This window comes from Scleropages formosus, chromosome 1, assembly GCF_900964775.1.
Source record: "Scleropages formosus chromosome 1, fSclFor1.1, whole genome shotgun sequence".
Taxonomy (NCBI): domain Eukaryota; kingdom Metazoa; phylum Chordata; class Actinopteri; order Osteoglossiformes; family Osteoglossidae; genus Scleropages; species Scleropages formosus.
In genome coordinates this window covers 49,795,542-49,808,404 of record NC_041806.1, presented here as the reverse complement: position 1 = coordinate 49,808,404, position 12,863 = coordinate 49,795,542, and the positions used below count along the sequence as shown (strand labels likewise).

Here is a 12,863-nt window from a genome sequence, read left to right as displayed (position 1 = left end):
AAATTCTCAACGTTTAAAATACTGTGGAAGATGGTGCTCGTTCAGCTCTTCAAACGATCATTTGTTTCCTTTTGTATACCTGTAAAACCTCAAAACAAAATTGTTTTTGAGGAAGATGCTCAGTGTAGGCTGACTACTGTGAAAATGCATCATGTCGTTATTTTCTCAGTAGCAGAAGCTCCCTTCACAAGTATGTGGCTCAGTGAAGTAACACTCTTTCTTTCACTACAAAAGTAAACCTTTCATTGCGGTTGTAATACACTGTGGAGCGTCTGGTCACCTTTTGGGAACTTGCATTAGCACCTGTCTGAATCCTGTGACCTTTACTGTACTGCACTCTATTTACTTACTTCGCTAGTTACTTTTCTTTCACATTGTCTTTTGATTTTCTTTTGATAACTAACCTCCGACTGAATGTTCTTTCTGTTTTTCACCAGACTGTTTTCTGTCCTTTTTGCCGTGACCCAGTTGCTCTCAATAAACAACAAAACAGGTCGGAAACCCCAGGATTTCTGCGGCATCCAGCGGACAATCTTTCTCTCAGGAAAAAGGGAAGAAGTTTCTCTTCTGCATTTAATTGTTTTCATTTGTTGTTGCATGGCCTGCCATTATTTCCGCCTCGCACTTGAAGGTCAGAGGATCAATGTGATCGACGGATCAATGAAACCCAAGCGCCGTGAGGAGGGAGGATCGCTTGCTGCATTGATTGCCTTTGTCTGGGGTCTTTGAGGTCTCGCTCCGACCACTAGGGGGCACCTCAGGTCACAAACCCCTTTGTTTTGATTTGAACTCATGTAGCCTTCTTCTGAAAGGCCACCTTCCAGGGTCCAATTCTGCCTGGGGGTGTCATTTGTAAAGGGGAAACCCCATGGGTTATACATTGTTATAACAGAGTTTGTTTTGACTTTCATTGCAGCGAAACAGTGTGTCCGGGTGGGGTGAGAGGATATGGGTTCGATCCCCCCTCAGTCTGGGTAGAGTTTGCATGTTCTCGCCAGGTTGGTGGAGGTTTTGTCTGGGTGCTCTGGTTTCCTCCCACAGTTCAAAGACATACTTTCAAGGGAACTGGTGACTCTAAATTGCCTTTAGTGTGTGTGTGTGTGTGTGTGTGTGTGTGTGTGTGAGTGAGAGAGTGTTTCACTGGTGTATAAATGAGTGACACCTCAAGTAGTGTATTATCTAGCATGGAGAAAGCATGGGCTGATATCACTGTATCATGTTCACCGGAAGTTTCTTTAGAGAAAAGTGTCTGGTAAATGAGTAAATGTAAGTGTAAACATTCAACAAGCTGTTCAGCACGAGTTTCCACCCCAAATGTCAAATATCTAGCCGTGTATATTAATGGTTTTAAAGCGTCAATATTATAGTGCTTCATAAAACATGACTTCTGAGCACCAACTAATTTCTGATTAAATACATTTGCAAATAACATACTACAAATGTTTTCGAAGTTATGGAGCAGGAACCCAAAAAGTCTTAATCGTGGAAACTTGAGTGGATGAAATTGTCTCACGCAAATGAGAACATGATTAAATAAAACATGATGATGGTGCCACCTAGTGGTGGTTTTAACACAATATGGTTTGTGATCTAAAAAAATAAAACCGCATATTTACATTTATATTTGTCTTTATGTGCTGACCTGACAATTTTCTACAAAGCTTTTACAACTCTAAGTGCATCAGCAACAGATGATGAGCTCCAGACTCGGACACAGGACTACTGACACATAGCTTGTGTGTCTGGCACCACCATGTTGTTAGTTCACATCCCACAATGAGCTTCTATAGAAGTGACATTCAAACAGCAAATACATAATCATAGCAGATAGTGTTGAACTCATTTATGGAGCTGTCAGGAGAGCAGGAGAGACATGGGTCTGGAACAGAGGGGTTTTAGGCCCTTAAATCTTGGAGGGATTCAGCAGCTCTGAGTGACACAGGGAGTTGGGTCCACCACACTGGGGCCAAAACTGAGAACCCACAGACTCAGTTTTAGACCCCTTGTGAGTGGGAGCACCCAGTGTCCAGAGGTGGAAGGATGTTCGGTGTAGGGCTCTTATTGGGGCTCTGATCCAATACAATGATGTTTACCATGTTTTCAGTCTACTTTAGCCTGGTCATCCTGTCATCGCAGTCTCCACCCTTTGAGATGTTTGCTCTCTGTCTTCCTGTGGCAGAACCTGAAACAAAAAGCCCGTGAAGGAAAGACTTTAGAGTCTTCAGAACATCATCATGGAGGCATGATGTAACCCGGAGCAATAGACCACAACGGAGACGCGCTCCATGTGACCTGACCGTGCGGTCAGGCTTGGAGGAACTGGTTCTGCGTCGGTGCACAGCTGGAACCGGGAGCCCAAAGTGGCCCATTTCTAGTGATGCTCACCAGGTAGAATGTCCACAGGTCGTCATGCTGCCAAACACCTGCTTTGTGTTGCGCGTCATTAGAGCTTCCGGTTCCTTCCAGGGCCTCATGCCCAAGGGTTAGAGTGGCATGGGGTTTTACCGCAGTAATCCGACACCTCCACATCCCCACCGGCAGCCCGGCGCTCCGGTCTGAAAACAAAGTGCTGAGGAGGCAATCCTTGGCTCAGTCCCCACACCCGTTTGACCAAAGCGGGAGGGAGGACAGGGCAGAGAGCACCTCCAGCTTCAGCCTCAGACGCGAGGAAACATCTCACGGGACATGACTGCTGAAGTCATCTTTTCCAGAATAATTCCAAGATCTTAATATTCAGTATTTCCCGCACCTCTGGGCAGGAATAAGTCCCTAAGGCGTCTCTCTGCACTAATAAAAGTACACGTAGTACATGTGCTAGCATACACGGTAAAATATTGTATTTATTTCAAATATAGGTATGTACCTACAGATCATGAAACTAAACTTCAAATTGAAGAGTAAAGCAAGTTATTTTTAATCTAATTTTTATGATAACGTACTTTATGTGAATAATGAACATTACTCTCCCCCAATTGTTTGTAGAGAGAGACTAGAGAGGATGCAGCCCATGTTACACACACACACGAGAGAGAGACAGAGAGAGAGAGAGAGAGAGAGGGGGGCTGAGGCCACTTGTCCCGAGTGTGGTTGCGGAGGCCTGGCCGTGCAGGGCTGGAGGAGGAGGGGACGCACCCAGGACTGTGCACCACCCACAGGGTACCCCAGGCAGGACCTGAGCCCCAGAACCACTGGAGAGTGGGACCTGGCCAAGCCTGCCACACCATCTCCCCCAGCATTGACCAGAATGTGTAAAGTATGTGACAAACAAATCAAGTTACAAACAGCCATCCAGTCCCAGCTGTGCTCCAACACATGCACACAAGCGTACGTATGTATACACACAAACACTGGGGGGGTTCATTAGCCATCCTGCTCATTGTGTCATGCTTCTGGCTCTGATGTGGTGGAACGACCTCCCCCTCTCACTCAGAACTGCTCAACTTCTGTCCACATTTAAAAAGGGTCTTAAAACTTGTCTCTTCTGGACTCACTTCTCCCATGGTCTCTTAAGTGGTGTCTTACGTAGACATCTGATAGCGTAGTGGTTCGAGCTACCACTTTTGGATCCAGAGGTTGCAGGTTCAATCCCCACCTCTGACTATAGTACTCTTGAGCAAGGTACTTACCCTAAATTGTGCAAGTGAAATTACCAGGGTATGTAATTGTAACCTTAATGCTGTGAATCTCTTTGGAGAAAACCTAAATGAATAAATGTAATGTTCATGCACTATAATGTTGAGATCATAATTGTTTAACAGTGGATAAACCTTCATCCAGCTACTCCTGTAAGGTAAATGTTTATTTAAAAAAAAATTATTAGGAATGTGATTAGGAATCGTTGATATTCGTATAAAGTTTTATGGAGCTACTTGTGCGATGAACATTGGTTCATATGGTGGAAAGAAACAAACTGCACTTAAGAATCACACATCTGCAGCTATGTCTCTTTCTCCTAATGTAATGAACACATTGTATTTTCAATGAGATGTATGTCGCTTTGGAGAGAAGCGTCTGCTAAATGAACACATAAATGTAAATAAAGTGAAAAAACATCATTTTTACTCTGGATATGAGAGGTCGTGCCTTGGCCAGGGCTGTTAAATCAAAACATCATTGCTTCCCATTACCGTTAACTGCATTTGATCTGCGTGTGTAAGTGTTATTGGACACATGAGTGCAATGAGTCCCGTTGCCGGTGACGACCAGTTCATTCTCCCATTCTAAACAGGTGCAGTAATGTACTAGGTCCTTCTCCGCTCACCATTTACACGCTGATTCAATTCCCAGGGTCCTGCGGAAGGGACTGCAATGGGCCTTAAAATGAGGAACCTCTGTCTTCAGGGTGGGATTGAACAAACGGGGGACTAATGTGGTAAAAAAGCAGTAAACATTTTTATTGATTTGAAAATGAACAAATCCTGTGAGCAGGCTGATTTTACACTGACCCAAGGCGTGAAACATGGTTAAAAGTGCTTAGTGCTGATATATATATATATGTATATATGGTGAGCCAGCAGGGTGGTATTTAAAGCTTCTGCCTCCCCCACCTCTGGCTGGAGTACTCCTGAGCAAGTTACTTACCCTAAATTGCTCCAGTAAATTATTTACCCAGATGTATAAATGCGTAAATAACTGTAAATACCTTAACATTGTAAGTCGCTTTGGAGAAAAGCATCAGCTAAATGAACAAATGTGAATATACATATACATATATATATACACATAATATTATAATTTCCTGTTCTTTGTAAGGAGGCAAATGTTCACATTTAATGTTCCTCATTTTGCTTGGTGAACAGGGACTGTCGGACTGCATTGGTCCGAATGAGCACCCCCCACCCCCACGGATCTGCCTACGGACCATCTGCAGGGGGGCATTGTGGTGAGGTCACAGACAGGACAGGAAGGTCATTTGAGGACACCTAGTCATGTCTCCGAATTCATTGGGCCTTAAGAGGAGGACCCAACACAGTACTGACATATGAACAGGTCATGGTGACCAAAAAGTGAGATGAATTACAGCAGAAAGGTCAATGCAATGACACGGACAGAGATTGATGATTATTGTTAAAAATGATGTTCCTGTTTCTCACTGCAACATCATGCTCCGAGATTCATTTTTAGTGTTTCAAATGTATTTATGGATTTTTTTACCCCAGAATTTATGTCCATTTCCTGGGCCCCCAGCAGCACCGGTCTGCACTCTGTTCTGCCCCGCATGTCCAGATGCACACAGCTGCACAATGCTGCCCCCTGCTGGTCGGACCTCCCAGGCATCACTGCGCAGCTTAAGTTAAGGGGCCTCCTGCAGCTGCTGATCATCTTACCATCTTTTTTTACTGTGTTTTTCATGTGCATGTGCTTCGGGAACTCGTTTCTCGCAAGAACGGGACTTTGTGAACGAATATCAAAGAGTTTTTAAAAACTTGAGAGGAAGGACGTAACGAACTGCCGCAGCCTTGGCACCGCAGGTCTCCGGACGCTTCCGTCGCCGCTTGATCTTAAGTAAAAAAACAGAGGAGCGGCTCCTCGTTCAAAGGCGTTATCGGACCACCCAGGCAGCGCCGCATGAGTCAGGCCTCTCGCTCCTCTGTCACATGAACCGCCTGCACGTTGCGCTCGGCTCAGAAATAACCGAACTCACGTCAGAGGCGACGACGCTCTTAAGGATGACGCGTCCCAATTAGCCTCTGGTCGGCAGGAGCTCGACATTCGCATGAAGAACATCAACAGTTAAGACAAAAAATACAATCAAGGAGAATTATGAGCGAACGAGTGTGACGGCCCTGTGGCGGACTGGTATCCCGCCTAGGGTGTCCCATCCAGGGTGTCCACTGCCTCACACCCTGTGCTTCCAGGATAGGCTCTGGATCACTATGACCCAGCACTGGAACAGCGGTTATTCAAGCCAGATGGGTGGATGGATCAAGGAAAACCTTTAAGATGTGAGGGAGGTTAAAGAAGAACAACAAAATCATCTCCATCACTTGTGATGCTCCCTTCAGGTCACGGGCTACCCAATTGCTGCGATGCTCCCGCTGGACTGCTTTTGACCAAGAGGATGCTGGGAAATCCAGCTCCCCTGCAGAAAGACAATGGGATCCGTGATGTCGCTCACCTGCTGCTGTGGTCCTCAGCCCATTGACCCGACCTCTGTCCAACAGGAAGTTCCCCAGGAGGATGGAGCCGGACGCCAGTCTCAGCTGTCCCTTATTTGTCACCCGGACACCGGACATTGTCTGGGTCATTTGAGTGCACGTGTGTTACACACAGTGACTCGGTGCAAAAAGGGGAATAGCTGTGATCAATCAGTGGGGTTCGAATCCCACGTCTTGCTATAGGACCTTTGATCACGGCACTTATCCTGAATTGCTCCAGTTAAAATTACCCAGCTGTATAAAGGGGTAAATCACTGTAAGTGAACTAATATGCAAAGCAAACACTGGAAGTCAACCCAGTGAGAGGAGTAAGATAAACAGTGATTAATAATGATAAACACACACACACTTTCTGAACCGCTTGTCCCATACAGGGTCGCAGGGAACCGGAGACTACCCCAGGGCGTAAGGCCGGAGGGTGAGGGGATACACCCAGGACAAGATGCCAGTCCGTTGCAAGGCACCCCAAGCGGGACTCGAACCCCAGACCCGCTGGAGAACAAGACCCAGTCCAACCCACTGCGCCCCCTAATGATAAACATCTGGGGAAATTTGTGTTTCTTTGAAAGATTTCAGAGCAAACATCACGACACCAAACGATGACACAAGAAAAGTTCACAGGAACAAGCAAGGAAGCAGAGAGCAGCCAGGACTGTGATGGACTGAGGTATCCAATAAGCAGGGAGAGGCGTCCCACTGAGGAGGACCGGCGCAGGTCCCTGACCCGGGATGGACAGAGTCACACTGAAGGGGACCGGGGGGTCCCTCACCCGGGATGGACAGATGTCCCAGCACCGCCGGTGCTCCTCAGCGACACCCCCCCCCTGTCTGTCAGGGATATGAAAACGCGCTTTTATTTTCCTCACCACAGTATCGGAACTGCCCCTTTTTACCCCCTTTTACCCCGATCCGGGTCCTTCACCGGCCTTCAGACACAGGACTATGAGCCAGATGAGCAGCAGCGCGAAAGTTTGAAGTTACAGCCGCGATGGTTCGATCCACAAACACGCACGTGGCATCACTGACGTCACCGCCTACACGGTAATTATGTGTCGCCGCAATTAAACACAGTCACTATTGCTAAATTTTGTGTGTATATACATTTGTATAATTTAAACATAATATAAGCCTCATTTAAGTTTTATATATGTTATGGTAGTAGTTTAAATTATATAACTTGCATAAAAAGTTCGATATTATTTTATGTAACGCGAACAGTATGTACGTAAGTTACATATACGCACCACAATTAATTATTCTTGGTCATAGATAAAAAATAAATTGAATTCTAGGGAGAAATTACAAATGCAGTATTTTTATTGGCGCTTTTATATCAGAAGAGCCTCGCGCGGTTTGCAGGAACTCACGGCGCGTGTCGCAGAGAGAGTATGCAGCATATTATAATTAATAAGGCGATGGAGAAATGTGTGTTTGTGCGAGTGCGTGAGTGTGAGAGACAGACTGGTGGGTGTGTCCCAGGGCTCCGGAGCCCGTCTGCCGCACCCGTCTCCCCGCCTGGTACCACCGCATCCCCCGCACCGGGGTGGGGGTGGGTGGGGGAGGCTGAGGGTGGAGGGGAGGCGCTCCACCAGCAGGAGCGACGGTCGCATCGGCCGGCGGGAGGAGGATCGGGAGGATCAGGGGAGAAGGAGGAGGATCGGGAGCAGGAGGAGAACATCCGGGTGCCGGACTCCTCCTCGCCGCAGTCGCGTTTCCGTGTCGGGGGTGCGGAGGAGAGAGAGAGAGAGAGAGCGAGAGAGAGAGAGAGAGAGAGAGAGAGAGAGAGAGACGCTGCGGAGCGCGCGCTGTGCGGGATCACATCGCCTCGTCTGGGCCGAAAAGCAGCGATCGGAGGGACAGGAGACACGAGCGGAGCGGGACCGTGGCGCGAGGACACATGGATCCCTCGCTGACAGCAGCAGCAGCAGAGGCAGCGGCAGCGATGTGAGGTGCGCGCGCGAAGAAGCTCCTCGGTGCGCGTGCTGCTCGGCCGACCCCCCGTTCCCCCGTCCCCCCCCCCTCCCTTGTCTCCTGTCCCCTGTCCCCCGTCCCCCGGTCCTCCGCCGTGTCGCCATGAAGAAGTTCAACATCAGGAAGGTGCTGGACGGCCTGACGGCCGCGTCCTCCTCCTCCTCATCCTCCGCGCCCCCCCCACCGGGCACCCGGGAGAACGACGCGATCCCGGAGAGCCTGCAGTCGGAGCACTTCCAGCTCTGCAAGGTACACCGGTCATCGGTCAGAACGTGCCGGCCGCCCCTCATCTCTCCATCTGCGCGCGCGCGCTCACACACACGCACACACACGCATGCAATGCATGTTGACGAGCGCTCGGAGGGACGAGTCCTCTTCATCTCTCGTCCTCATCAGCGCGACGATCAGCTCCCGTCCTCGGCCGCACATCGACGCACGAACAGAGACGCGGTGACCCGGTCCGGTGTCGCGCGCACCTCCACCGACCGTCTCATCATGCAGCACAAAATTGCAAACAAGTCATAAAGTAACGATCCCAGTTATTTCCTTGCTCACTGGATACATCCCGCTCCGCTCCGCTTATCCGCCTCCTGACACTTACTATAGTACACGTCCTCATGTACCTGTACACGCGCGCGCATAACACACTCAGTCTGTTTGCGTTTTTCATTGCACCATCATCATCAGCCAGTCAGTTCTTTCTTATTACAGCTGTGTGTGTGTGTGTGTGTGTGTGTGTGTGTTCAGTCCGACAGGTGCAAACGGACAGTTTTTTTTTTAATTCATGGGAGATTTTCCTGCAAATGATTGACAGGTGGAAATAAACCCAGTGAAGGAGCTGATGTGGATTGTGTGTATGGACGCCACTGTACATAACCAGTTATTATATCCCACATGGAGGCTGTGGGTTCGAAGATTCCCCTCCCCACTCCATTGATCCTGGGTTTAGTTGGTTTCTCCTCATTTGCTGTCAAGGCTCTAATGTGTGTGAAAGGCTGAGGTTTGTGATTAAGTCCATTTTCCTACTGGTCAGTGACCACGTGATCAGGTTCGAACCTCAGACTGGACACTGTTTGAGTCGACTGCTTTTACCTGCTTTTACCAGGGGATTCTGTTGAAAGGGACCATGTGCCTGACACCGGGAAGCAGAAAGAGGGACGTGCACCCGATTATGGGACTGCGTGTCGGGATGTTTGAGAAAGGCCCATCCTCACGCACCAGCTCACACACAGGGGTCACACCGGGGGGGTCGGCCCCTCGAACCCCGTTCCGAACCCCGTTCTCCACACGCCACCCGAAAGACCACTTACTTTGACACGTTAAAAGGGAAATTCAGAGGAACACAAACCACGTCAGATACTCTTTAACCAGCTGCTTTATCTCGCGCCGCTTTTGTTCTGGGACACATTCACCTTTTCATACGGCGCATTAATATTTGATAGGAATATGACACAGGTGATTCTTCTCGCCCATCCTATGTGCAAGAGCCCTGGTTCACCACGTTCCCCTTAAGCAGCTGCTGCTACTGTTTGTTTTGCACTGTTTATTCTGTTATTTATGGGTGTGTGTGTGGACGGTCAGGCTGAATCTCTAACCGTGTGTGTCGGCTGTTTGGAGGCGCTCTGATGCTCATTTTAATAACGACGAGAAGCTGAGCGGTGGGCAGGCCTGCTGGGGAGGAGGTGCTCAGCCATGGGGACGCTCGGCATCATTACATAAGGAGGTGTTACATGAGGATCGTGGTGCGCTGACGTGTCCCTCCGTCCGCCTTCCCGCTGCTTCCTGCACATCGTCTGACGTTCGGTTAATGAAAACACACCAGCGCGGCACAGTGACAGGAAACGGGTCCCGTTGTCCTTGTAGAAGATGATCAGAGACGCTACGCTGACCTCTGACCCCAAGCCCCACATGGTGCCGGCATCTCTTGCATAATACCGTCTGGCCTTTAATTGCGCCTCTGAACAGACATCCGTGGAAATAAAAGGATGGGGCTGCAGTGCTGTTAAGGAAACACTCTTGTAACCTGAAGGTTGAAGGTTCGAGCACCACTTGCAGCTCCGGGGTCGAACGCTTGACCAAAGCACTCATCCCAATTGCTCCAGTACATAATTACGAGCCAAATTACTCTCTCTCATACTGCAAGTAAGTGTCAGCAAAGAATTAATAATAGCAATAGTTGTTTATGTGCTGTAGGGGCCGCAGTGGGCTGGACCGGGTCCTCCTCTCTGGTGGGTCTGGGGTTCGAGTCCTGCTTGGGGTGCCTTGCGGCGGACTGGCGTCCCGTCCTGGGTGTGCCCCCTCCCTCTCACGCCCTGAGTTGCCGGGTAGGCTCCGGTTCCCTGCGACCCCGTATGGGAAAAGCGGTTCCGAAACTGTGTGTGTGCTTATGTGCTTCCTGTACTGCACCTTTTTACATTTGTTTAGCAGATGCTTTTCTCCGAAGCGACTTCCAATGAACTCTATGTAATCAGCCCACACACCTCATTCACCACGGTGACTTACACTGCTAGATACACTACTTACAATGGGTCACTCATCCATACATCAGTGGAACACACACACTCTCTCTGTCACTCACACACTATGGGTGAACCTGAACAGCAAGTTTTTGGAGTGTGAAAGGAAACCAGAGCACCCGGAGGAAACCCACGCAGACTTCACACAGACTGAGTGGGGATCGAACCCACATCCTCTTGCCCCCCGCACAGCTACTCGCTGTGCCACCATGCTGCTTTTTGAGTTAAAATATTGCGATTGATTTCTTCAGAGATTTTCCATACCTCAGGAACCGCACTAACTGCCGTAAGGTGGCTGTGCCCTCAGTTCAGATTTTAAAAAATGTACCGCGAGTCGTGCTGTAGGCATGTGGTGTATGAGTGAGAAATGCGAACGCACAGAGGGGCTGTCGAATGATACTCAAACTTGTCAGACCAACTGTGTCAATATTAAAAATGAACTTGAGCCCCACACTTGAACGCAAACACTCCCGGTCTTTAACTGAGCTGCTCACGTGACCGTGTTTACTTTTCAGCTCTTCTTCCGTGTCTGAATGAACTTTGTCGTTTCTCTTCCTGCTGCTCTCCATCCCACGGATGTTGCGGTCAGACCGTGAGGCATGGTTTCCCCTATCAACCGTCTGCGATGTCCTTCGACCCTGTGCAGAAGATCCTGGCCATCGGGACGCAGACCGGCGCCCTCAGGCTGTATCCTTTCCCTAAAACCGCGCTGTGTCCCACAGGGCATCCCGTCCACACGCTCCAGGTATGTTGACTTTGCTCTGCAGGGATGTCAAGAGGCGGGTTTTGTGTCAGAGCCCGTCCGTCGATGACTGATCTGGACTCCGGGTCAAACGCGGTTCACTCCTTGTTCCACTGCTCCTGGCGCATGATGCAGCCCCTGTGTTTGCTTTGCTCATCGTGCGGCTCGTGAAAAGTGTGGGTTTGGCGAGCTGAGTATGAGCTGTCGTTTGCGTTCGCCAATGGTGCCGTATATGAGGGCTGTAGGGTCTTTGTCAGCCTCGCTGTCCGGGGTTCGGTCACGTCTAGGGGGGGAGGGGGGAGGGTGCTGTGAAGAATGAGTGACTTGAGGTGTGATGTGCTGTAAGCCCCTCCCTCAGTGTTACAGCCCCTCCCTCATTGCGAGGATGCCTCCTTTAAAGCCCCTCCCTCTCTCATGATCCCACCCTCAGTGTCATGGTAACTCTTAAAGCCACACCCTCAGTGCCTTGACCCCACCCTCTGCCACTCTACCTGCCCTATAGCCCCTCCCTCAATAAGCTTCTCTCATCATCCTCTTTGTTCTGGTCGCTCTGGTTGCCTTCAGTGTTCTGAGACAGAGACCCGCTTCAAACTGTTCTGAGTTTCAACTATGAAACATTGTGTGGATTTATTATCAAATAACTGCTCTTTAGCCAAAAGACACTCCGTTTCACCTGTTTATACACCTCCATGTTTCCTGGGGAAGTTCAAATGACGTGCCTGTGGAGGATGGGCCAGCAGGGGGTGTAGTGCTTAGAGCTGTCACCTCGCAATCTGAAGGTCCAGGGTTCGAATTGCACCTCCTGCTGCACTACCATTGATTGAGGCATTTACCCAGAATTGATACAGTAAAAATGATCCTGCTGTATTATAAGTCACTAATAATAATAGTGGGGGTGCAGTGGCGCAGCAGGTTTGGCCTGTGCCTGCTCTCTGCTGGGTGTGGGGTTCGAGTCCCACTTGGGGTGCCTTGCGACAGACTGGTGTCCCATCCTGGGTGTGTCCCCTTCCCTCCAGCCTTGCACCCTGTGTTGCTGGGTTAGGCTCTGGCTCGCCGCGACCCTGCTCGGGACAAGTGGCTTCAGACAATGTGTGTGTGTGTAATAATAATAATAATAATAATAATAATAATGATACAGTTTTAAATTGGATTTGACACCTCCAGAGGTCCTGTGAAGGTCCATTTGAGGGGTCCAGTCAGTGGTTCTGTTTCCTCTGTTCCTCGTGTCAATGGACAGACTCAGTGACCTGCTCTCTCTGCAGTCACTTCCCCTTTCTTTATCCCAAAGGGCTCGGTGTCCCCGTCTGGTGCTGGCAGGGAGCTGCTCTCCCAAAGGCCACGGCAGTGGTCCTAGCATCCGCCTGCGTTCGAACCATGGTCTCTTGTTCCTTGTTTGGCCCCGGGGGGTGAAGGGACTGCGCCTTTGATCGCTGCCTGTCCTCCCACCTCGGGACAAAGGCGCCTGGTGGGACGCGG

At 49.6% G+C, this 12,863-nt stretch overlaps 2 protein-coding genes across 3 annotated transcripts in view; both read left to right on the top strand.

The window, feature by feature from the left end:
* The window catches only part of adgb (androglobin), a 36,542-nt gene extending 35,614 nt beyond the window's left edge, over positions 1 to 928 (top strand). The window contains exon 36 of the transcript XR_001965025.2: positions 438 to 928. The gene's annotated coding sequence lies outside the window, so the exon portion shown is untranslated. The remainder of the gene's footprint in view (positions 1 to 437) is intronic.
* A 6,538-nt stretch (positions 929 to 7,466) lies between these two features.
* The window catches only part of stxbp5a (syntaxin binding protein 5a (tomosyn)), a 64,560-nt gene continuing 59,163 nt past the window's right edge, over positions 7,467 to 12,863 (top strand). The window contains exons 1-2 of one of the 2 annotated variants that reach the window (XM_018730367.2): positions 7,467 to 8,378; positions 11,235 to 11,332. In XM_018730367.2, coding sequence (XP_018585883.1) covers positions 8,232 to 8,378; positions 11,235 to 11,332 — 245 coding nt within the window. In that variant the 5' untranslated portion in view covers positions 7,467 to 8,231. The remainder of the gene's footprint in view (positions 8,379 to 11,234; positions 11,333 to 12,863) is intronic. The other variant, XM_018730368.2, reaches the window with a different exon arrangement.